Source organism: Ochlerotatus camptorhynchus, unplaced genomic scaffold (genome assembly GCF_037179485.1).
Source record: "Ochlerotatus camptorhynchus isolate MF236.1 unplaced genomic scaffold, CSIRO-AGI_Acam_v1.1 ptg000372l, whole genome shotgun sequence".
In the NCBI taxonomy this organism is placed as follows: domain Eukaryota; kingdom Metazoa; phylum Arthropoda; class Insecta; order Diptera; family Culicidae; genus Ochlerotatus; species Ochlerotatus camptorhynchus.
This window is the reverse complement of record NW_027040860.1, coordinates 166,055-193,764: the sequence shown is the minus strand read 5'-3', so window position 1 is coordinate 193,764 and position 27,710 is coordinate 166,055. Positions and strand designations below refer to the sequence as shown.

At 39.1% G+C, this 27,710-nt stretch overlaps 1 protein-coding gene across 5 annotated transcripts in view; it reads left to right on the top strand.

Annotated features, from left to right (window-relative positions):
• The window catches only part of LOC135710239 (neural-cadherin-like), a 1,396,020-nt gene that overhangs the window by 1,251,615 nt on the left and 116,695 nt on the right, over positions 1-27,710 (top strand). For all 5 annotated transcript variants that reach the window (XM_065232757.1, XM_065232756.1, XM_065232759.1 and 2 more), the window contains one exon: positions 21,968-22,083. In XM_065232757.1, coding sequence (XP_065088829.1) covers positions 21,968-22,083 — 116 coding nt within the window. The remainder of the gene's footprint in view (positions 1-21,967; positions 22,084-27,710) is intronic.

Here is a 27,710-nt window from a genome sequence, read left to right as displayed (position 1 = left end):
TATGCAATATTTAGCGATGAATTGTTACCAAATCTGATTGAACGGAAAATCCCAATAAAGTAAAACAGGTCAAACAACTCAGTACAGGTTTTCAAATTTCTCGTGCACGATCTGAAATTCGAAACGGATTTTTAATATTCAAGTGCTAGGATACAAGAAACTTCAAAATCCAGTTTAAGCTTTCTTAGCTATTCCTTGCAGTGTCTATTTTTATAATTTTCCATCATACGCAAGAAGTAGTGCTTCAGCGGCGCCGGTGGTGTAGTGGTAAGCATGATTACCTCTCACCCCAGCAGGCCTGGGTTCAATCCCAGTCGGCGCCGCCGGGATGTTCTGAGGCATAACATCTCTGATCACGCCTTCCTTCGGATGGGAAGTAAAGCCGTTGGTCCCCGGTTCATGAGTTGATGGGTCGATAGGTAGGGTCCAGGTGTGGGAGCTGCCTTCTTGGCACGTCGGTAGCATTGGTGCTCAGCACGGAAAACAAGATCGACGGAAAAAACAAACCAAAGGAAAAAAAAATTGTTGGTCTTGAAATGAGTTCATCCTATCAAACATCGGATGCAAAATAAGAGCTTATTCAGGCAAAAATATGCTTATTCAGCTAGTGCACAAGATTAGGACTAATTGTTTGATGGGATTATAAATTAACGGATACGCGTTTGTTGATATTCACCAGTGCTTGATTATCCAACCTAAATTTGTCAAAATCAGAAGCAAAATAATCAAATTAGTTTTGGACAAAGTTACTCATTGTCTATTGTCTATTGTACTATTGTCTACTTCAGAGCCTAAAACCTCGATGTTATCATCAGTTCAGCACGAAGCAATAATTTCCAACAATCTGTGAGTAAAAACCTACACGACACGATCTTCAGAACTATGGAGTATATGTCCCTAGCCTTGGTATAATATGAAGCCTTCAATTAAATTTTATGCCGTATCTTATGAAGTAATGGAGCTGTCAACATGCAAGTTCAAATATTCTTATTATTTGTATTTTAATTAGGCACGACTGAAAATTGTTGAACTCACCCTCCATGCATGAATAAGATTTCTAGGGTTTTTTTTTCTGAAAGTTTCCTATCGGCTGAAAGTGAAGAAATGGGCACCACGCGGTGCATGCAAGGAAGCGGTGCTTAAGCGGAAGAAGTTAATCCAGAAGCGTTTCAAGGATGAGCTAGGGTTGCATGTCTACAAACCGCGCGCAGGGGGAAGCGGCACATCGAACACAGGCAATGTGGCGCGCAGATTTTTCGAAAACGCCGAAAAGGTGACTGAAATCACTGGCTTAAACCAATCCGCCAACAACCGTTGCAGTACCATACTGCAAGTAATGGCATCAGGACGCAAAGTCAACACAGCTGCTTTCGGCTGTAATTGCGAAGATATAGTCCGCACAATTGATTCGATTGTACCCGTGGTACTATCTTCCGGCAAGCGTGCATAAAAAACAATAGCAGTTATGGAGCACTTTTTGGTCCCGATTGGACAACTCTCTGAAGAAGCGCAGGAGGCAAAACATAAAGAGTGGGAACCGTTATTATTCAAAAATATAATTCAAATTAATATTATTCAAACTGAGCATACAATCATTTTGCAGAAGACGTTTAAGGTCTACAGAAACAGAGGAGGAAGAGGCCGAATAAATGCAATAACAAACGTGTACATTTAATGCTCCTTCAAATCATTGTTTTTAGTTTAAGTTTTTCTTAGATTTTCAATATATTTAATTAAATATTTTACAAAGTTGTTTTCGATACAAAAATACATATTTTTGCTCAACATTGTAACATGCTATCTCTTAAAATAAAAATATGAATTCAAAAATTAGACATTTGAAGAAGTTTTTTAGTTATCAAAAAAACACTTAAAAGATCGCGTGCTGACATATGTTCTTATAACTTTTCGGCAGTAAAATAGGCATAGATTCAGAATTCAACCTAGATTTCTGCACCAATTTGCACCGGAAATAGTTATTTGAGGAGCAATAGGAGCAATAGGAGTATCGATTATTTAAGAATACATTTTTGTTTCAAGAGATAATGAGCTACTATTTTCAGCAAAAGCATGTGTTTTAACATGCAAAATATAGTTGTAGAAGGAACCAAAATTGTAAGATGTCTAGAAAAACAGTTCAACTAAAAAACATGATTTAAAGGGGCCTTTCACAAAAAACGATATATATCTCGCAATATATAAGAGCTGGAAATATTATGTTTTGAGCAAAGCTACTTAAAATAACATTTGCCACAACTTTTTTGAAGACGGTAAGTCTCTAACTGAACCCCATAAAAATTGATCTGACATTTAGGTAGATTAACCACCAAACCGTTTACATCAAAATAAGCGGTTTAACAAATGCAAAAACATATTTGAACAAACTACCCCCTAAAACAAAACCCCTAACAAAAACCCTAAGAACAAAAACCCCTAAAATCAATGCTTGAGAAGCTATTAAAAAAGCGCACGAAATCGGCAAAAAGCAACACTGTGCATTGCAATTAAATACGAACACCACTAAACATTTGCACATTTCACTAACACCAATAAGCCTTTTGCAAGCCTTGTTTAAAGGACATTGGACAAATAGCTCATCTCACTACCACACATACAGATTAGTGACGTTTTACGCACGCACACTAACGGGGGTCTATCGCCGTGTAAAGTTGTTTATTATTTTCCTCGGACTAACCTCAAAATGTATGTAGTTCGATCGGTCAAAATGAGTTTGACAGCGGTTTGTTATGTATTTTCCATGGATTTCCACTACCACAGTTTCACACAGTGCACCAATACAACCAGGCGTGAAAATCTCTATATAAAGAACTGTCAAGTTAATAAGCTTGATATCAGAAGCCGAACAATGCACCCAAGTAACACATAATACATCTTTTTGAAAAGGAATTAGAATGGCTTGTTGTATAAATGTATTATAAGTGATGCAGAAAACATCCCACGTTATATTTGAGGTTTAAAGATGTTTTCTTCATACTTCCTAGATTCAACATTTTCCAAAATAGTTTTCTATTGCTTTTATCTTTAAATGTTATTTAGACGTGCATCTTACTGTTTTAATACCTCTATAAAACTTGTCGTTTACAAATCAATCTAAGTTGAATTTATAAAGTTCTTGAAGAGATTCTGTACTTTCCAGATTGACGTAAACATTGACGGCGCTATTGAGCTGGACTGTCTCTTCACGCAGTGATTGACAGTTTCTTATGCGGTATTCGGAGGTTTGTTATAAAGCAAGTTGAAAACACTATTTTATGACATCTCATAAATTAATACAACTGAAAATGTGCAGGTTGCCTTATAAGGAGTTAAAAATACCTTTAAATAACATTCTGGTAATTAGATGTATGCTTTGCTGATAACAAAACGACTTTATTACGGATCGAAGGCGTGTTTAACGAGAAAATAATGTTCATGCCATTGGCAAGAACATGATAGATACTTATAACAAACCTCTGATCAAGCGTAGTTGGTCTAGTTAGGAAGTGATAAGTCTACCACTCCAAGGATCAGTGATCGAATCCCATGTTCAAGTTTTTTTTTATTGTTTTGCCGCTGGTTTTAATGATGTTTTTCCAAAACATTTTATAAGACCAGTATTTAGTTATATAAGCTCCGCGTCTTGCGCTTTTTGGGATGTATAAATGTATTAAATGATGTATATTAAAGCATTATTGATTTATTACGTTAGTCATTAAAAAGTATTTTCAACATCTTTATGACAAGCCGTGTTGCTTGGGCATTAGCATCTAAGTAACCTTGACAGAGTCTCTTTGTAGATTTTGTCTTTGCATCCCCACGGTCATGTATAGACACTTACAGCTATTTTCAACACATAGTTCGATAAAAGAAGCTATTATCTAGCATCTGATACAGCAGACATGGCAAGAAAGGTTTTGTGCCCAAGTTATCAACGATAGAGAAAGTCGACGAACAGAATCGATCAATGTTATTTAGGACCTAATGCATTATTCGGCTTGATACATTTTCGAAGGGCCTCATGGTAAATGAATTTAGCTCATAATTAAATCCCATTCACTCAAATTTGCGAAAACGGAGGTTATTCATAACATGAATAAACGTTTACTCAAATATGCCTAAATTTCACACACATATGAGAAAATGTCACTCAAATATGAGTGACATTTACTCATATATGATAATAATTTACTCATTCTACACCTACGCTTTTGCGAATTTTACTGAACGGTACTCTAATACAAGTAAGTTCAATTTGCCGTGAAGTTTGTTTTGAAGGCAGGATTGAACACACACTATTTCTAAACAATCCAAATTTGAGTAGGTTCTACTCATATCCGTCTTAAAGCGCCTAAAGTAGGGCTACCTTAAATTAAGCAAACAAAGAACTGACAGGATGACAAATGAATAACATCGTACGGATTCAGGTCGATGTTTTCCATTCGTCATCTTGTCAGTCCCAATTTTGTTTACTCAATTCGGGGTACCCTAATTTTGATACTACTCAAATTTGAGTTGTTTAGAAATAGCGTGTGTACCCTTTCGACCTGTCCTTTCACAGCGTGATCGGCGAAGGAATGCTGAAGATTGAGAGCATCTCATATGCTAAGAGAGCTAAGAGTAGGTGGATAGTTGATAGAAATTTGCTGTGCAAATATCTAAAGTAAAATATATTTCTAGCTTCTAACACTGGCCTGGTGCCTTGACTGATGCAAGCCCGATTCAAATGTCATATTGAATTTATCCGAATATGGAAAGGATAACAAGATTGCAGTAAAGAAGTTTGAAATATACAGCAACAGAGAGTATCATGAGTACAAAAGACTTAATTTCGAGATGTTTCGTATTTCCATGTAGCCACGAATGAAGAAAAGCAAACAACTTCCATACTCAGAGTCAGAGGTTGCCTTGATCAAGAGAAAGTTTTTAAATCAAAATTCAAATTCATGAAAGTAGTTGCTTCATGTGCTAAGGTTGTCTTCATTTTAAGCTAGGTCGAGTGTAGAAGAAATGATTTTCATCAGCACTGATTCCTACCCGCAAAAACAATAACCATAAGAAGCGCCTAACCACCAATTCGGATTATCATCCTAACTTTATGTGGTAGGTCGTACCGTCTATGATATCGTTAGTTTATGGTACCCGTTTATTGGGAGAGTTTAAAATTATGTGAAGTCACTTTTTTTTTTTTGTCTTCGTGTTCGATAACCGAAAAAATGAATACAAGGTATGGTGTGACCTTCAGACCTTGCGTTGACTGACTCCTGCGTTGGATGTTCTCAGGTGACTCCTCACTGACGTAAGCTTACTTGGCGTCGTGAAGTATACTAGTACTTACATTTAGTCTAGAGGACACGGGTTGAGCGCTGGTCATCAGTGTGAAGACGTTCCTGACAGTTGGTGGAGTTGAGCTGTGTTGAAACCACGGCTATGGAGCCGGAGTCGGAGTCGAGGAAAAAGTAATTTAAAACTAGAGCGTTCCAAAATTTGGACCACGTGCAACTTTTTTAGCTCATAAAAAATCCGAATGGATTTGAGTGCCTATCATTAATTAATTATATGATGTGAGTAGTAGCTATACTGAAGATCTGAGAGATGTCGCCCCTTCAGTGGTAGTTAAATCTTTTTTGCAGTATGGAGCATATCAGAAAATCCACGATTTGTGACTAAACATGCTTGCACAGATGGAAACAAATAAACGAGTGTTTACCTTATCACCATAGTATGTACTCGTGCAATTTCTGTGAATCTAAAACTGCCCATAAAGACGATAATGAATAAAAACTGAAAATTTTCATGCATTTCCAAATGGTTTCCTACCATTCCCATACATTCAAAAGTGACTGGCCCTCTGTATGTGGATGATATCAAAAACAACAAAACATGATTAATTGTAGCTGGGTTAACTGTTAATTTCTATCTAAAAAATCTCTTCATTACAACTTTATGGTTTCGAAGTTTGTATTTTATTATTTTTTAAAGCTTCAAATCAAATGCAACTATACTTTTGTAATTTATGCAGGGCTGTGATTATGTCGCAGCACATAGTGGGCAACAAGTAACTGGGAGTAAACAATCAGATTTATTTTCCTGAAATTTGTGAGACTCGTGGTTTTATATATTAATAGACGCGACGAATTATTGATCATTTCACTTAGTCCAGTGTTCATTGCAAGTTGGATTAGTTACAGTTTTTTCTGATTTAATTTGAATAAAAGATCAGTTTATAAAAATTGTATCTGGAACCAATTATGTTTAATTAGCTATGTGGCCAATTTATTTTAAACTATTTTATGATTTTATTTGGAACCAGTTTCTTAAACAGTTAAACAAATTTCCAAAAGTTGTGAAAATTTTCTTTAGAATTTGTACCAATTGTCTTTTCTTAAAGGTGATTATTTTCATTAAAAAAAACCAAAAATATTTGACCATTTTTATTTTTATAACGTTAAAAGTATATATATTTCAATAGTTGCTGTGATAAAATGTAAAATGTTTGTCCTATTTTATGGAGTTAAATTTAAAAAAAAAGGTTTTCAAGTTTGGCATTTCATTAAAACCTGGGGTGCAATTTTGATAGAGAAAATATATTTATCTCAATCACAGCAGTAGTTAGACTGTCTCTCAAATGGTCTGGGTTCACATGTCAGGCATAAAATCTCGAAGTTCGCCCTCAGTTCATGACTTGATGGCTCGATTGGTAGGTCCCAGGTCTGTAGGATCTGTACGTAAACCATGGCCCACTTAGTAATGGAACAATCTCTTTTGCTTATTACAGCGTTCTTAGTCGACGTTTTCAGAAGTTTTTGACGTCTATTTGTTGACAACAACAATAACAATAACAGTTTTTTTGGTTCATAAAACGCTCTTGCTTTGGAGACAGTCACCATGTACCTTCCGTAGTACAGTGCAGCAAATTCGCTACCGCAAAGGCTTACAGGCATACCGCGCCAGTAGGCAACCAAATCGATCACTCAAGTAGAATACCATAGCTGGAACCCGTGCTCGAAAGTTGTATTGTCATAAGCTACTGACCAAGTCCGGTGGGTGCATACTTATGGATGATGAAACCTATGTAAAGGCTGTGAAATGTTACAAGGTGAAGGCTTGGGAGGTGTCCCTGGCAGATACAAAATTGATTTGCGGATAAATTCGCACGTTAATATATGATCTGGCAGGGAATTGCAGCTACGGCCAGAAGACAAAGGTTTTTGTCACTGAGAAAATGATGAACTAGGAAGTTTACAAAACCGAATTTCATCCAGTCACATGATGGTCCGGGCACCTTTTGGCCGGATCTTGCGAATTGTCACAGCCGGGAAGTACAACAATGGTACAATGACAACGGAGTCTTTAATTTCTTTGTTGAATCCCCGAGATGTTATCAATCCTACTTTTCATGCTGCTTCAAGTTGCACCAGGTCAACAAATGACGACCGAAATCTGAATGTACCGCTCAGAGTGACCGAATAGATCAAATTAAATTTTATCTTGGTCTTACTAAGTAACAATTTTAGTTGTGTTATGATGGTATAATCAGAAAATCCGGCAGAAAACATACGAAATTAGTGACAACAGAAAACTTCAACCACTCAAAATATAGCAAAACATCTCATAAAATCATATTTTTGTCTCCCTCATTCGATACCTGGGTCAATTAACTATGCATCCTTTGGCAATCCAATTCGACACATCTCAATCCACCAAGTACACTTACTTTTAGAATTTACATGCCACTTCACTCATGCAGTACAAAGTGCTCTTCTCTGTTGACATCGCACTCAAATTACACGCCAAAAAATGCATCAGGACTAGAAGTAAGCAAGAGTGCCTACACCACCAACCGAGAGCGAAGCGCCACAATTGTGGTGTCATGCAATATCTCATGAAGTCAGACCCAATTTGGTTTCCTCGAATTTCGACAGCCATTGTTCAACTTGGGGACAAAATAAAAGTGCCATGCTAGCAGTAGCAGCGAGAAAAAAGGACTGCATAAACTATAATGGAAAAGCTGCGTCTGCCATGTCGCCAGTGCCGTATCTGCTGGTCGTGGCTATTCCCCCGTTGGGCCATTTCGAAACAGTCTTTTAATGCACACAATCACACGCTTGGGAAAAAAGACAAGAACTTTACCCAACATCTTTTCCATCTACACACAAACCTTCAGCAGAACAATGCCGTGATGTTATTCTTCGTTACAGCTCGAAAAAAAAAATTCATTCATTCCCGATGCCTGTAATTCACAAGACTTTGCGTATTGTTCCCCGAGATGCATTTTCGGTTCCGAGCCCGAACCCGTTGTACTTTTCCCAATCTGAGTTGTTTCCTTTTCCTAGATACTGGTTGATGCCGTCGTCATCACCACCAAGCTTCAGTGTGTCTTCTATTCTTCTCGCTTTTTTCATTCAATCGGATAGATTCCAGGCTATTGTTACCGGTAGTGAGCTGACGGCTTTTTTATTTCACTGTACTTCCACCACCCTCTCACATACATGTTCCCACAGAGATTGAGTGGATTTCCATGTTACCCGAAAGCAGCATCAGTGCCGTCAGCCTTTCTTCCCTTGCAATCGACGACCACACGAATCATCGCACAATATGAATGAAAGGGGCCGCTTCTCGTGTGGCATGACGTCGACTGGGCCGGGCTCCCGATAAGAAGCTGGAATAAGGCATTTCCCATTCTTTTCGCTGTCGCTTCCGGACCGTCAAGTCTCGATGAACGTTTTATTTTCTCTGCTTCAGCCTTTTTTGTCTTGCTCAAAACTGAAACGATCTATCTGAACCGAATGCGTCTCCATGGTAAAATAACCGGTTACCATGAGCGGGGATCATCTACGGGCCACGATTTTTTTTTTTAAATCGGGATGGGTATTTACGTTGCTGAAGCGACCGTTGTGATATCGATTACAGAAAGTTCTATTTAGGGTTCACGTAAGTAATATTGTTGTAGACTGTAGGAATCGGTATCCATGCCATCACACAATTGGAATCGGCATCATATGAAGATTTTTTTTTTCGGTAAATTAATTTGTATTTTATTTAATTGTTATTCAACAAATGATCAGCTTCATATGAGACCAGTTTCTATATGATAAATAGAATTGCAACATTACTTGGCAGTTAATAAATGAGTAACATATCGATACATCCGCCTGGTATGTTGATAGCTCATGAGAAGGACAGTATTAACAAAATGATTAAAATTTTAGGTTTCATTTCTGTAAGTTCAATAACCGTAATAGGTATATCATCATGCTAATGCCGCGGATACACTTACACAGCAAAAAAAAATGTAAATTTACATGTGGCACATTTATATATTTGTTGGTGTTAGTTGAAACATAATACAATAAAACATTAATTTTACATGCAGTTATTTAATAATACATTCAAAGGCTGTTCGGGAGTAATCTCCCCCTACCCTAGCTCAAACTCCCACCACGTAGAATCGGACCATCTCTCCTCTCGTACGGACACTACCAAGGAACCGATAACACATTGGATAATATAAGATAGCGATAACGATCGGGACTAAAGACGTCACTGCGGTGATCGTCGAGCAGTGTAGGGATCGACAAAATTAATATATAGGGGAAATTCAGGTAATGTTGGCCTAAGTGTCCCTAATTTGGGCCCATACATAAATTCAGCAATTGACTAAATTTTCAAAAGCAACCTAAAAAAAACCATTAGTAACGTCCCAATAACGCGTTCATCTAGATAAAATTGATAAATAGTAGATTTTTAGTGATGGGCCCAATCTTAGATCCATAGATCAACATTAGACCATTGCTGTTCACAATCTTCTTCAACGATGTGACGCTCCTCTTGCCGAGTGGTTGTGTGCTCATATACGCCGATGATCTCAAACTATACATTGTTGTCAAGAACGTCGAGGATTGCCGTCAGCTCCAAGCAATGTTAGACCAATTTGTTGATTGGTGCCGCTTAAACAAGCTTTCCGTCAGTATATCAAAATGTGTGGTCATGACATTTAATCGCACAAGAACGCCAATCGTATTCGATTACTCAATTGATGGATTTGTACTAGAAAGAGTAGAACAAGTAAGCGACCTAGGTGTAATGCTGGACCCTAAACTTACGTGTGACTTACACCGTTCAATGGTAATCACTAAGGCTAATCGTCAGCTTGGTTTTATATCAAGAATCTCAAGAGATTTTTCGGATCCGTACTGTTTAAAAGCACTGTACTGTTCACTCGTTCGTCCGATTATCGAGACTGCATCTGTTGTTTGGACTCCCTACCAACTTTCCTGGAACATCAGAATAGAACGTATCCAAAAAACATTCATTCGTCGAGCATTAAGACAACTTCCTTGGAGAGATCCACTAAACATACCTCCGTATGCTGAGAGATGTCGCTTGCTAAGCATGGACACGTTACAACGACGGCGACAAATTCAACAGGCAACATTCGTCGCGAAGTTATTAAGTGGTGAAATTGACTCTACCCACTTACTCTCTTGCTTGAACTTTCGTGCGCCAAGCAGATTTCTACGCTCAACGTTCCTTTTGCGTCAAGACTCGCACCGCTCTTCTTTTGGACAACATGAACCTGTTACGAGTATGATTCGCACGTTTTCTACAGTTGAAAAGTTGTTCGAGTTTGGGGAACCTGCTGCTCAATTCCAGAGACGTATTATTAACTCCAGATACATTTAGTATTTGTTATGGCTTCTGGTTCATTAAGACTTATTGTCAGATGGATGTATTAAATAAAAATAAAAATAAAATAAAATAAAAAAAAATTAGAGACATTTCCCCTATTTAGGAATAGCCAGTTGGCTCTGACTCTCAAAGAAGGAGGGATAGAGTAGAGCCACAAGGATTCAATATGTTATGTGTGTTGTATAATGAACCTTGTATATATGTGAAGTGTTTTAAATAAATTGTATATTAATAGGATTAACTTGACATGGAAATATATGTGATGTGTGATTGAATTGACGAATGTGTTGTGTTGTAAAAAATGTGTTTGAAAAGAATTTCAAACAGAATACAATTGATGCGCCTACATCCGCTCTTATAAAGGCACCCAAGATGGTCCCACGCAAAAACGGCAGCGCCACCAATCTCTCCAAACCGATCGATGATGTGTATTTTCTTAAGTGCTTGTGTCCGTCGCAGAGAGAAGAGAGTTAATTATCCACGGCACATACAAATTTTAAAATTTTTGTATGGAAAATTGTCTACGCAGGGGGGGGGGAGGTGGTTCCAAGAATCCCAAAAACCTGTATACGTAGGTAATGAACAGTCCCTAATCAGAAATTTAAATAAAATGTGGTGGTAAATTTGTTTCAATATTTAGACCTGTACTGTCTTCGGAAAAGTTTTTTTACTTTAAAAAATCATTTTTTTGGTGTTTGCAAACGCCAGGGTTGTCCTTAAATTAGGGGATTTTTAGAAACTAACTTTTTTGTTTAACAAAATAGAGGCATGTGTTGTTTCAATAAGTTGTACCTGAGTTAAATTCAAGCAACGTTGTCAAAAATAATTTATTCTATCTCTTAACGTTCTCGCTTAAGAGTAGTTTTTCGGAGTTGTCTTAGGGTGTTCCTGGAAAAAAAATGTTTTTTTAGCTCTAACTTTTTTATTTCAAATTACTCTTGAAAGTCATCTGACAGCTACTTTTAAAACTCTTTAAGATGAATATTTTAAAGCAAAAGTTGTTGTCTATATCTTTTCTAAAAAATAAATAAATTTATATACTAAAAAATTGATTTTATACGAGTTTAAAAAATGACATACCTCTATTTTTTTTCATATTATTGAAATAAAATACACCCTTTTAAATGCCGTGAAAAAACTTTTTTTTTGCCCCAACCTCAGATATTAACATTTAAAAAGGGCATATTTTAAGTATCAAAACTTCAATAACTCTTGATCGGCGAAAGATATCGACAAGCTCTGTGCTGCAAAAATTTGTGCCTTCTAAAGATCTAAATTTTATTTGAAAAAACATTTTCCGAGATATATGAAATAAGAAAACTTGATAAAAAAAAATTGTTTTTTTAGAGACACCCTAACTCAATTTAGGGAAATTGATACATGAGATACAAAAAATTTCTTGAAATTAGCACTGCTATAACTTTGCTGAAGAATGTATACCTTAATTGCTTCAAACAAAAAAGTTTAAGTTTTGATTTTAATGATAAAAAGAACCAAAACTGAGGGCCTAACTAAAAGGAACAACTTTGTAGAAAACACTTTTAGTCTAAAGTTTCAATTTCAGGCTCAAAGCATATCCTTCCAGCTAAATCTGCATTCTGGACCACGGTGCAATGGTTGGCACTCATAAGATACAAACAGATTATTTTAATATGGCTCACCTTATGAGTGCTCACATGCTCCTGTGAAGACATTTACCTACATCTCGATGTGAAGACATTTACCTAAATCTTGATAAATACTCCGCGATAGGGCACACAATGGAATGTTTCTATCAAATTTTACTTCTAAATCTATTTTTCTTTCCATAAATATCATTAAATTTGATAAAGAGTCGCAAATCGTTGAGATATTGATAAAAATCTAACACTTTCATGATTCCAATTCCATCATATGAGTTCCAATTCTATCCAGACACATTGAAACTTTATTGGATTCATTTCGGCATACGGATGAAGACAGAAAAAAATTGATTCACTAAGAGAGCTTATTTGTTTTTGAGAAGAATGGATGTACATATTCATATTATGCATTCATACAGACATTGTTTTGTAGCTTTGGAACTAACGTACCGAACGTATGATTAATACGTTCGCTCCAAAATCATTCATTTGATGATTCTGCTCGATATGAAGGAAATGGGTGCTTATACTGAAGTAGTGCTCTTCCCTAAGGACTGTTCATTAAAGAAAGTGGATACATTGGGGACAGTGATTTAGGGTTAAAACGTAACGAAAAATTGTGAATTTTTACTAAACATTGATTATTTTAGCAACCAACCTGAAAAAAGTGAGAAATTTGGAACGATGGGTCGGTTCAACTTATCAACTCGTAGATTCATTCTGCACAAATGGTTTTCCGAAAAATTGTAGTTTCGAGAATTGGCAAAAGGCGTGAAGTGCGGTAAATCAACCAAGATTGTTAAGAAGTTTGGATAAACGTGTTCTCTTGAAGATTTACTGAAATCTGGGCGCAAAAAAGGGGCATAGAACCAGAAAAAGGAGCTGCAGCAGTACGCCTTTTGAAATATCATAAACCGTGTTCCGTTCGTGTAATTGCCAAAAACTTGGACATTAGCGTCGGAACTGTGCAGAATATCAAAAAACGTAACAATATCAGAACCCAAAGGAAGGATCCACAGAAAGCTTCTTCGAAAATACGGTCACGAAACTTGTATGACGTTCTCCTTCAAAAGCCGAACCGGTGCATTTTGATGGACGACGAGACGTACGTCAAATTGGATACCAGTACACTTCCCGGGCCGCAATTTTTCAACGCTGAGCAGAGGACAGATGTGTCTGATGATGTGCGATACATCCGAACCGAAATATTGGAAAACAGGTTTTGGTGTGGCAAGCCATTTGCTCCTGTGGCTTGAAGAGTTCTTTGTATTTCACAACGGACACAAACAATGGTGAAAATCACAGAAAATAATGCATCAAAAAACAGCTTCTACCCATCTACCGAGAGCATACGGATCCTCCATTGTTTTGGCCGGATCTGGCATCTGCTCACTATGCTTCTGCTACGTTGAAGATGCTCAAGAAGGAAAAAGTCGATTTTGCCGAATAATTCTCAAATCCCGCAAACTGCCCTGAACTGCGTCGTATCGAAAGATACTGGGCAATAATTAAACGACATCTTAAGAAAGACTGCTTCAAGAAAATTTGTATGCAGCACAACGAAAAGTTAAGAAGAAAATTGTGCAGAATCTAATGGGCATATGGGATTAGAGCTAATTGGGGACAAACGCCTATAATAGGGTAATTTGAAGAGATAACTTCCTGGTGTCTTCTAAAAAATTATTAAACAGAAAATTTGCCACCTTTTGGAAATATTTAGAATCCGGAAAGTCACGAGTCTGATCCTCCGGACGACCCGGAAAATCCGTAAAAGTGGTCAATTCATGAGAGTAATCCTAGAGCTCCATGGATTTTCAGAAACCGCTCATAGACATCATATCAGAATTAATTTGGAGTTGTGACCAGAATATGGACCCAAAGGACCACAGGATGGTCCACCGGAAGATTCGGAACATCCGTAAAAGTGGTCAATTCATGAATCTGATCCTAGAGCTCAGCGGATTTTTTGAATTCACTCCTTGACGTCTTATCAGAATGAATTTGAAGTTGTTACTGGAAAATGGACACTAGAGACCACGGTATGGTCCTCCGGAACATCCGGACTATCCGTAAAAGTGGTAAATTCATGAAACTGATCCTTCTTTTTCCTTTATTTAACGTCGGTCTCCGTTCCGCAATCTAGTGCCAATCACCGACGGACATCGATTGCCATCCATTGACGGCAATCGAATGTGCAGGTAGGCAGCTTCCACACCTGCGTAGGATATCGCACCCATTCAACACACATGGGCCGGGACCAACGGCTTTACTTCCCTTCTGAAGGAAGACGTGACCAGAGATTTTTATGCCTCAGAAAAATCCCACCTACCTCGGCTAAGATTGAACCCAGACCCATCGGGGTGCTAGAAAGCAGTCACGCTTACCACTACACCACCGGCGCCCGCCAGAAACTGATCCTAGAGCTCCATGATTTTTTCGAAACCACCACCAAAATAGGAAGTTATCTCTTCAAATTGCCGTACAATCAGTGATTGGTCCCAATTAACTCAAATCCCCTATGCTACGTGTATTCGTTAATGCCAGATCGACCGTACTATAGCAATCCAGTGGCAACTGTACTATAGGAATCTTGACTGTAAATATGTTCCTTTGAGAAACAGGTATCTACTTTCATAAATGAACAGTGCTTATATCGATTGAGTTGGTTCCGTTTTAATAAGTTTGTTTTCGTCGTACACAGCAAGAAATGTTGTAATATGGATCAACGTTATCCAAGCTGATGTACGAAATATCGATGTAATTATCAAAAACAGATGCAATATTACATTCCTCGAATTGAATTTGTTCGCAGTAACACCAGAAAAATTGATAGCACCTTCAAGAACTACTAAGAATTTCATGAAAATTCTTAGAATTTCAATGAAGTTAAGAAATCTTCAGCGTAGTTACGAGAGCTGAAAGAACGTCCAAAACTACAGAGATGTTTTAAAATCTGTTAGTGTTGGCTACGATACCTTCAGGAAAGTTCCATCAGGAAAATTGCAGGAACTTTACTGCCCATAATCGCAAGTCAGTCCCATCTGTAAAAAACTGGAAATGAGAAAACGGTGTTCAAAGATTTTGCAAGTTTTCTGATGTGACACTTATTTTGGAGGGATTAATTTAAAAATAAACGTACAATGTGATAGAAGGCATCTATGTTTACCCAAAATTATTGGAAAAATATCGTGAAATTTTTATTTTATGGCCAAAATGTGAGTGGGACTGACTTGCGATTACATTTAACGTCAATGATGAAAATAACCGCAAGTCAGTCACAATTCCATGACGATGCTGCATTAGTTTAGCACAGTATTGAACCATAGTCCCATAGATACCATGGTCCCATAGAACGTTACTGAATGTTTCTGGATTTGTTCCGCTTGTTCCAGAGCAACGGCCGGGTCTTCATCAGACCAGAGCTTTTCATAAACGTGCCAAACCCACCATACGATAAATCAATTCACATTTTAATTCAAAAATAAGATCAATAAGAGAAATGATGAGTGACCAGCACCAAGATGGCCACACCCGGACATGTTCCGGGTATCCCCGAGGAAGTGGTAAATCCTTTTTAAATCAAAATCCATCAATCGATACATCCAATCACATGAGAATGCAAAGTCGAATCCATTGGCGGTCAAACTGAGTTTCGTAAGAACTATATTGGCCACATCCGGACATGTGGACAAAATCGGTCTTGACACAAATCTCATGATGCGATGTGTTGTCTAACATTTCTAACATTTTTTTTTTTCTAATGAGACTGACTTGCGATTACTTTTCGCCGCGGGACAATTTGACTTGGTATTGTTTTTCATTTTTCTAGAACACACCATCTTTTTTCAATAGCACATCTCAAAAAAACATAGAAAGATAAACTGAATAATGATGCTAACTCAAAATTTATAAAAATGCAGATGGGACTGACTTGCGATTACCGGCAGTTTAGTAGTATTAAGATAAGTTTCAAAAGCATAAGAGAAGTTACGTGAATGAAGGGCAGCTCCATGAATGGAAAAGTGCGAGTACTTCCGGGAAAATCCGAGAACTTAGAGGCAGTTTCTTTAAATTAAGCAAAATAGCGACATTTTTTAAACAAGGTTGCGGAAATAAAAGATAGTCCAGAGAACATCAGGTAGCTTAAGTTAACTAAAACAGCATTCGAAACTACACATAAATTCCGAGAAATTCAAGGTAGAGCAGAAAACATGTTGAAGCTTAAAGATCTTTTGGGCAGTTTCTTTAATGTCAGGCCAATTCCAGGAACATAAATAGGTAAAGTTCTGAGGAATCATGAACAGACTAAGGGATAATAAGGGATAAGGGTAGTTACAAGATCTTTTGTCAAATTTCGGGCACTTCAGGGAAGCTTCGAGATCTTCAATACTGGCCAAAGGAAACTGCGGGATCTTTTAGGATATTCTAAGAAATTTAAGGATATCCAAGGAACTTCAGGAATGTCAAGAAAACTTCAGAGAAATCCAGAGAACTTTGTGGGAGTAACTATAAAGAAGTTCCAAGAAACTCAGAGAAGATCTGGAGATCATCAGGCATGCACAGAGATTTATGAGCAGTTCCAATAAATTCAGGATAGTCAGATATTCAAAAAAGTTAAAAGATATGTAAACAAGTAAAATTCGATAAATTCAGGGCAGGTTCATGAATTTCAGAAAAATTACGAGAAACATCATGAAGTTCCGGGAATTTTCAGAAAGCCTAGAGAACTCCTGAGAAGTTTAGAAAAGTTCAGATATATTTCAGGAACTTAATAAAAATCCATTTATTTTTGGGAAAAATTCATTCATTTCAGGCCAATACCAAGAACTTCAGGAAATTGCGAGAACTTCAAGCCAGTCAACCCCCCGTCTCGATGATTTTCATTGCCTCCCACTGGTCAATCAACTGATCCATAACTGGGACCAGGAGTAATCTTCTCACAATGAATGATCTTCTCAAAATAATGAAAATATTTAATTTTTCCGTTATATGAATTAACCGTTTAGTCAAGCTTATGCATTCATTTTCCATCAGATGTCATTGCTGTAGTTTGTGGTGACATCTACGGAAACTTTACATAATCTGTTTTCAGTCAATTTTTCACAGATGACAGTGCAGCGCAAAGCATGTCTGGTAGTTCTTTATATATATATTTTATACATATTCAAGCATACATCCGAAGTCCCTCCTATTTTGCATATCCTACAAAAAAAACTTTTTAAGTCCCGCCTCTTACAGGATTTCCTGCTGATTTTCATGAATGAGTGAGGCTTCGAATGTACTTTTTGTGCAGAATATATTTAAAAAATTGGGCTTCGAATGTTAATTTAAATGCATCTATAGAGGTACCTGACCCTGCCATGTTTTGCAGTATCAGCTAAAGTGTACTCTATTTTGTAGTTTGTGAGAAGGAAATCACGAATCGAAGGTCATCAAAACGTTGTGCAATTTAGCTCGTGAAAGAGAATTTTCTGTACCAAATTTGAACTTTTTGACTCTCTTAAATTTAAATTTATGGCTTCATGGGAACAATATTTTATTTTATAGAAGCAATAATTTTCCGGAAAAAAAACTAAGGGACAAAATCCATTAAATTTAAAGTTGTCTTCACCGTTTTTTTTTGTTTACTTGAATATGCATCAAACGCATAGTATTCCCACTGTTGCGGCACTTGGCAACACTGTGTGAATGAAACAGGGTAATGTTAATTTAGCGTGCGTAAGATCCACCCACCTTGTGCGGATCACCTTGTACGGATCACTTTGTGCGGATCACTTTGATCGCATCGCGCAAACGTCAAACGAAGGATGGAGAAAAATAATAGACGAAAACATTAGTGTGAGAAAGATTTTATTACGGCCATTGCTTCGAAAAATAGTGGTTACGCGGTGAATAGTTGCTCTTGGTGAACTTGAAAATAGAATTAGAATTAGTGATCAACAGTTGAATTCGGGTTGAAGAAAATAGTGAAGGTGAAATATAAATTGAATATCAAATAGAAAGAATATTAACATAAATTGCATTTAGTTTGCAGATAGGTGCGGGAGAGAAAGAGCTTGAATAGTGATAGCTAGGAGTGAAAACTATTCATGTATGTTATGTGAAACAAAAGGTTACGATGAAATTTAAGTAAACCTTATATTTCAGTTTTGAGCTGCAACAACAAAAAGCTGCTTAAAAAAAATAGTTTGAGATCCGAAAGACCCACTTTTAAAAATGTCTAAAGGGGGATTGTTATTACTTAGTGCCAATGGAACAGCGTCATCTGTGCCAAAATTAACCATGATTAAATGATTTACGGCTTAGCGACTTGCAGTCAATTTAATTGTTTGTAAGAAAGTTTGAACATACTGAGAGGTAAGTGCACACCACCGGTAAGAGAAGTGTGTGTGAGAAAATTTGCCAAAAAATCTAAGGGCACCGGTGGGATTTTAACCCACAATCCCCATTCAGTACACGGGTGAATTGCCAATTATACAACGATGGACCTATATGGTCTATGGATGTATTTGACTAATGACATTTGAGTTTCGAATGATATGTGCTTACCTCTCAGTATATTCAAACTTCCTTACAAACATGATTAAATGATTCATTGATAAATCTCCCCTCAGCTTGAAAAATAAAAGTGATCAATGATTGTGATTTGAGAAATTTCTGGAATTTCATGCTGTTCGCTCAAATCAAATAATATAAGTGAAATCCTTTGTTGATCACAAGTTAACATCTTAACTTTCATACGCGTTGAAACATTGGCGTCTGATCATTTCTTCAAGTCAATCGATCCAGTAGGACACTTTTCATAGATTTCGATAAAATTATGATTTATGTTATCTTTATTACGGTTATTTTCAGCCCAACGGAAAATATTGTTTTTTTTTTGTAGTGTACCAACAGCATACCATAGCGTACTTTCAAGAATTTTGAACGTACCTCTTCTATTCCTTGATTAGGGTGCCCTGCTGAGATGGGTGATTTTTTGAAAATCTTCTTTTAACCTTCCAAAACTTTCCCTAATTTAGTACTAGTAAATTATTTTTAAATAATACATTCATAATCCAAACTCGTATTGTTAATAGCGCTTGATGCGCTGATCTAGAACAATTTTGCAATTTTATCAAAATCCAAAAAACCATCAGACTGCTTCGTGGGTATTCAAAACCATTCACCACATCAAATATACCATGTAAATCAAATAGTTTACCACAAATCCCATTTGGTGTGCTCTACAGTGCCAGCATAATATTGAACTGATCAAAAGTATTCCACACCTGCTCCAAAACACAGTGGTCGGAGATGACAATACCACGAACTCTTTTGAATTGTATATAAACTATTGACTAAATCAAAAAAATATCTTTTGATTAATTGTTTACGTAAGTAAAGCCCACATAAAGGTCACATTGAAAGCTTCCGTGTTTTACCATGTTGTATAAAATAACGAGACAAACTGGACTAGCTGCTTCTCAATACCACAGGCCACATTTCAAACATTAGCAGATTGGCTTGCTTTTTTTATATAAAATGGCAAAAATGCAATCAATCAACGTGACCCTATTCACTCATTTTTGAACTAATGCTATCCAAAACTTCACTAATGTAAAGTACAAAGTATAAGCTTTAAAATGCGTAGTTGATATTGTATCCCGGTTTGTCACTTCCCTATATGCAGTCAAAATGAGGAAAAACTATAACTTTGCGAGGAATGTATTTTTAGCATGAAACATAATTATATAAAAACTTATTAAAATCTAAATTTAAAGGGGTAAGCATAGAAAACGGTTATATAAAATTGGTATTTTCAACAAAGTTTCACATTTTGAGTAGTTCTAGAACTTTGCGCAAGAAAGTATTCTTCTATCTTTTTAGGGGAAAAAGCAAGGTTTTTATTTATTTATTTTTTTTTTCATAGTTGGCATGATAAATTTTTGAAATTGTAGAATTGTGAGCAATACTTATGTGAAAAATTCCTCTGAAAACACTTTTTTGAATAAGTAAATAGTTCATACACAATTCAAATGAGTTCGTGATTTTGCCATCTCCGACCACTGTGCAAAAGTGCCAAGCGTTAATTAAATTTTCCAAAACACACCGCAGCAACTGTGGCACATATCAGTGGTGTAGCATTGCTGGCGCTGCACTACAGGAGTGCACAATTACACGCCGAGCAAAAGTTTAACACCTGGTCGAAAACCAGTGCCAGTTTGTGGTGAAAGTTTCTGGCATTCGGCGACATTTGTCCTATACCCCACTGACTGCAGTCACACTCGATTGAAACTTTACCCACATATTTCCGTTTGATGCCGCAGCGGGGATGCGAGGGTGTTTGTAATTACCATTATAGGTAATTTATGGAAATTTATGGTTACTAACTCAATAAATATTGCACTGATCTGCAGCTACGTTTTGAGGTCTGGAGAGCCTCAAATATTGCTCAACACCGATCTTCAAAAGTGATACTATTCGGTATTATAACCATCAGCGGAGAGCTTAAAGCTGGTGCTCTTCTGAATGTTATAGGGGAAGTGCACCATCATTGGCCATAGGTTCCTATTTTGGCCACACCTCAGAAAACCAATTAAATAACAATAATTGTGCATTTTGTGGTCGAAATGTTGATGTACACCGATGAATATGATTTGTAACAACAAACTGAACAACTCAAAATTGTAAACAAAGTGAAATATTGTCAAAAGGTGGCCAAAATAGGAACATGGCCAATGCTGGTGCGTTTCCCCTAGTTAAATGATAAAACTTTTTTTTTAATCTGGGTCCACCATTTGCTTGCCAAAAGAGCGTGCGAGCTTAGCTTGGATTGCAAATTTGCCATAAATCATTGGCAACTGGTGAGAATCCTAACCTAACGACACATCCGGGACGGCCGGAGGATGTAAAATTTGCATATAATTCAATTTTTACACTCCCATACTGTATCGTCGGTTTGCGGCTTAATTATACCGCACGCACACTCCGAACTGCATTCACCGAGCATCATCACTTTGTCCTTCCTCATCCCCAGCTGGACCCGAACAGGCTTTATAATTATGACACCAATGTAGCTAGTCACAGCACACGGCACACGGACACCACTGAAATTACTGACCGAAACCATTACGACAACTTCGACGATGGTTGGGGCTGTGTGCGGATCATAACTCAACCACAAGCCCATTTCCATACTCTTTGCAATCTCGTACCGGGCTCTCTTTATCATTATGTAGTTCACCGCAGGGCAGGCAAAAATGCTAACTCCCAGTTCCTCCCCAACCCTTACAGGCAGTCATGAATCGCGGACGAGCAGCCGAGCGTTCCGCAATAACGGTGTACGGCCGCGGTGTGGAAAGAAAGAAGAATTATACTCTCACTGGGCGATGCTAATGACGCGTGTGGTTTTTGCGGTCCAAAGGATCTTAATTGCACAACATGCCTAATTATCATTCATAAACACTAAACGACGCTCCATTAATTAGCCACCATATATTAAACCACGCAATGGAAGAAGGCACCGTAAAGCGAAGTAGGCAAACTCGTTCCAAATCCCACACTACATTATGCTACCTTTCCTAAAATTGTATATTGCACAATTTTAACAACAGCAAATAAATCACCAACCCTCATCTTCTAACGCCTGTATTTTTCCTTTCATCTTTTTGCAGCTCCCAGTATTCGATACAAGATCACAAGCGGTAACGTAGGCGATGTGTTTGCGATACACAATACAACCGGAGCTCTGTACGTAGCGAAAGCACTGGATTATGAGAAAAATAAAAAGGTACGTTCACTGAGGCATGACTTTTAAGTCTCCACCCGGAGACTCATCAGTCGTTGCGCAGGATCAAAAAAACTTTTACGAAAACGATACCAACTGGTAAACAAACCCTCATGCCACGAAAGCATATTGTAATATGTACGATAATGTTAAATATATTATATGACGTCTCTTTCAGGATTATGTCACTGCTAAGGTTATTGGAGATGAACTGAATAGCCTAGAGGCCATTCAATAATCGCGCAGGCACTTTTAATGGAATTTTTAAGCTATAATAACCTTTAAAAAATCTTCCCCATCCCTACCTTGTAAGATATTTTATCAAAATTCTAAATGATTTGTAAATTACTTGTTCATGCTGTCGCAAAATATGTCCGAGACCCCCTCACGCTATATATTTTTTTTTCACATGAAGTTAGTATTGATCCTAACAATCGAATCTGTGAAGGTTTTAAAACATTTCATCTTGAGTTTTTTGAGAAAATGTGTTCTGAAGTATACTTAGTTTATGAAGGCGTATGTGGACTATTGACGATACAAAACTGTTACGGATCGACATAAATTCAGCCGAAAATGATTGTTGGAGATTGAAGTAGTCAAAATACTACGTTTCAATGCTACAATAAGATTCCCTCTTGGGTACCGTAAGATATCGTAACTTTTTCATTATCTATTAATGGTTTAGTCTCTAAATTTACTATTATTTTCAATTCCATCTATTTCATCCATTCTTATCAATTCTTACATAGATATCTAAAGAGAATAATAAAAAAAATTGGTGCTGCCAAGAAAAGGAGATTCCATTAAATGAGCACTATTATATGATTCCACCACTTTGAACAAATTTTTGTCGTATCAGACATTAATTTTCCACTGCATTATAGCTACTCCATGTTTGGGAAAAATAATTATGAACAGCTTTGCTTGTTTTTTCCGTGAATCAGGAAAACATCTTTTATGTGATATTTTACAATATGGAATATCGGGGCTACCGGTAGGTTTCGGTAGACCAACTTTCACAAAAAAGACCTATGCACTCATCCATGAGTTCGCAACGAAAACAATGTCGCATCATAGCATCCATATTGTCCACATCCTTTAGCTGATGATCAAAATTGCATCCTTCTAAAACTACACATTTATCGAGCAATGGCGTTTATCAAGAACCTACAATGGTGACTAACGAATCCGTATTGCGCATGCCGAGTCGCATTTGTCTTTCCTCATAGCTGATTTGAGGCCGGGCTGGATAGTTTGACGGCCAGTATGTTTCATAATTCATAATTCATAATTATAACAAAAGTACGGTGTAAAGTTACGTAAAATATTAAATTATAAAGATAACTAACTTATTAACACTCAGATTAAGATCTTTCTTAAAGCTGAGTAAATCTTCGTGAAAAATTTAGATTATTTTTTTTTAACTGTTTCAAATTTAAACCACGATATTTTTTAGGTGGCGAACTCTCATTTTAATGCCCATCCACCTTACTCATGCCATCGATCACAATTCATAACGGAAGCGTAATAGAGAAATAGATATCGCAACAAATTCTCTCTATCATACCTGTTTTATAACACATGAAGTGGAAGTTGTTCCACCAACGGCCCGATGAGATAGCTTATAGAAGAAACATTCAAATTCAAACCCATAAGTTTTTAACGTAGGACTACGTCTTTGATTTCTATATCGTGGTACACTTTGTGAAAACCGAAAATGGAACATGTAACAAATTAAGAAAGATTTTGAACGTTAACAACTCAGCTTCCCCTGGTCCAATTTCAATAATTTTATCACCAATCGATCAGAAATATGGCTATGATAACAATGCTTCCGAATGTTGATTTTCAACAAGAAATTATTGAAAAACTGGTAAATGTTCAGCATTGTCCAAAAGCGTTGAATTAACTAACAAATCCACCAATTACCTACATGCATATTCTGCTTCCCCAGCACAGTCGTCAGAGAATAGTAAGTAGACGAAACAACTCGAAGTGGCATTCGCCTCCGATCCTCGGGCGCGTGCGAATAGGAAGGATGGAATTGCGTAATATTTTACACACTCATCGCCATGTTCAAAACCAAACGCAAATTCTTCGAGATAACCACCATCCGTCGTCTGGCTCACCGTGGCGGTGTCTGACGTATCTCCGGTTTGATTTACGAGGTGTGCTGAAGGTGTTCCTGAAAAATGAGATCTGTGATGCTGTCACCTACACTAAACACGCCAAGCGTAAGCGGCCATGGATGTTATCTACGTTTTTGAAATGACAGAGACGCACTCTGTTTGGTTTCAGAGGTTAAATCATCACCAACATTGGAAACAAAACGGCTCTTTTCAGGGCCACCAAGCTTATTACAGTAAAGAGTAGGAATAGAATTCATCTGCTTGTTTGTCCATATTCAGAACCACCGACCACACAAAATGCTCCTGTAATCAAACTGGAAGCAGGGATACAAATTGTTTTGATCAACCTTGATCAACTTTGAATAGCCACGGCCGGATATTTTCGATGGAAGAAGCAACAATCTAGCATCTAATTCGACGAAGACGGCAGGAACCATTTGTGAAGTAGAGTTATTTACGAAAGAGAGTGTCGATGAAGAGAATCGATCAATGTAGATAGGACCTATTGAAAAGTGACGCGAGATTTGTTTTCCGTACTGAGCTCCAATGCTACCGACGCCAGGGAGGCAGCTCCCAGAGATGTTATGCCTTAGAACATGCCGATGGCGCCGACTGAGATTGTAATCAGGCCTGCTGGGGTGAGAGGTAATCACGCTAACCACCGGCGCCGATATCTATCACGGCGAATGAGAACGACCCAAATTTGAGTTTAGTTATCTCAGAAATAAGTGCAGGAACTCAGCGATGAGTAAATATTCTTCATGTTTTCCCAGGTTTTTCCAGGATTTTCCAGGGAAAAATTCCCGAATTTGAGAAAAGTAAAGATTGGATTCACTCAGTCTATTGGTACTACTTCGAGACTGAATAAAATTTTCGTCAATTTCCTCATTTTCTGGCAGATTTTTTAGGTTTTCCACAGGAAATCATAAGACAAATTTACTCATCGCTGAGTTCCTACACTTTTGGCGATTATGAGTGAACTAAACTCAAATTTGGGGCGTTCTCATTCGCCGTGTACGCAAAAAGAATATAACCAGTGTCGCTACTTGATAGCAAACTACTCATAATGGGAGGAGTCTTTGTAGCTTTTATACCACTTGGTTGCACATCATTCTGCTTTAACCTAAAAAGATATAAAGCAGCGCTGCCAGCCCAGAAGAAGCAGAAGAAAACCCCATTGCCCATCCTGACAGGCGTTGCGGACCCGCAGCCGGGGCCTCCCGGAACTAAACGACCCAGACCTGAAGACAGCAGCGCCACCGTATCAGCAGCAAAAAAGCTGCTGAGCAACAATCCGTTCTCCGCCCTGCAGAACGGAGCCCAGCCACAGTCGGACCCTGAGACGGTGCCGAAAAAAGTTAAGTTGCCACCCTTCTATGTGAAGGGCTTCCCTCCCGGGCTATGGGAGCAGCTGGATTTCTACATTAAGCAGGGCCTTCGCTGCACCATTCAACGGTGCACGGAAGGCTACAAACTGATGGTCCCGGCCGAAAAACACTTCAACGCAGTTCAGGCCCTCTTGGACAGAATGAAGCTGGAGTACTTCTCCCACGACATCGAGGCCACCAAGCCGCTGAAAGTGGTGCTGCGCGGGCTCCACGACATGGACACCACCACCTTAATGGACGAGATTAAGGCGAACGGCCTCAAGCCGGTCGAAGTCCACAAGATGACCCGCAGCAAGGCCATCAAGTATCGTGACCAGCTCTACCTGGTCCATCTGGAGAAGAACTCCACAACCGTGAAGGATCTCCAGACGACACGCACACTGTTCCACATCGTAGTGAAGTGGGAGCGGTATAAACCCACCCACCGTGGCGTCACTCAGTGCTCGAACTGCCTATTGTTCGGGCACGGCACCAGGAATTGCCGCATGGCCAGCCGCTGCATCAAATGCGGCAAAAACCACAAGATCGACAACTGCGACAGCATCGAGGAAGCCACTCCCACATGCGCCAACTGCGGTGCCGCCCACAAGGCCACGAGTAAGGCCTGTCCGAAGCGGGCCGAATACGCCGAGATCCGGAAGAAGGCCTCGTCCAACAGCCAGCCCGGTCGCAAGAAGGTTCCAGAAAACAACGCGCAGAACTTTCCTCCGTTATCACCGGTCCAATCACGGCCAATTCCAGTGTTGCCGCCGCTCCCGCTCAACCAACAGTTGGCTGCCGCTGCAGTACCCGGTCAAGCCTCCGGGCCATCGACGGATCCCCCTGCTCCGGGATTGGCCGGTACAACCGGTGAAGCTACAGACGATTCTCCGCTGTCAACGGATGAGATCGTCACACTGTTGGCCCAGGCCATCATCATCAAGCGCACCTGCGCAACAAGAACACAACAGCTCCAAGCTATCATCTCCTTCGTCGCTAATTATGAACCGTGAACCCATAAAGATCGCCAACTGGAACGCTCGCTCCGTAGGGGCGAAAAACATTGAGCTTGCAGACTTCCTCCGCAAGCACGACATCGACGTGGGCCTTCTCACCGAGACCCACCTCAAGACCGGTGACAGCTTCTGGCTGCCCGACCACAGCATTGTCCGGCTTGATCGCACCAGCTCCAGGGGGGGCGGTGTCGCGGTCATCATCAAGAAAGGCATCAAGTACTGCACCCTACCCCACTACCGCACTTCCATCATCGAGGCCGTCGGCGTTGAGGTGGAAACATCGACCGGAAACGTCCGGTTCATCGTTGTCTACTGCCCCCGGCAATGTACCGTTAGCAATGGTACAGCACAGCAGTTCAAGAACGACCTTGCCATCATAACCCACACCAATGCCCGTTTTGTAATCGGAGGGGACCTGAACGCCCGGCACGAGGCCTGGCGGAACTACCAGCAGAACCAGAACGGCCGCCTGCTATTCGACCATTCCCAGCATGGTCTCTATTCCGTCTGGTTTCCGGACGAACCAACCTTCACATCACCGACGGGCAACCCATCGACGGTGGACCTGTTCTTGGCAAACACCAGATTAGCCAAGCCGGTTGCCGTCAACGACCTGAGTTCGGACCACCAACCGGTGCTGACCGAGCTGGGCTACAACGTGGCCCCTGCACCGTGCCAGCGGAAGGACTACCATCGAGTCAACTGGGTCCAGTTTCGACGCGTGGTCGACCGCCACATCGACGACAACCCACCGCTCGACACAGTGGAGGACATCGACCGGGCCCTGGAGGGTCTCCATCAAGCCATATCCATGGCTGACGAAGAGTGCGTTCGACGAGTTCCTGTGAGGGGTAAGTTTCAAGCAATTGATTCCCACACCAAACTCTTGATTCGGCTCAGAAATGTTCGTAGACGCCAGTTTCAGCGGACTGGGGATCTGCAGCGTAAATACGAAATGGTCGATCTGAATCGACAGATCGCTTCCAGAATGGTCTCAATCCGGAACGAGAGTTTCGGGCGGCTCGTTCAGAACCTGGACGACCGTTCCAGACCATTCTGGAAGGTTGCCAAGGTGCTGAAGTCTCACCCCAAGCCCATTCCACCACTTAGAGTCAATG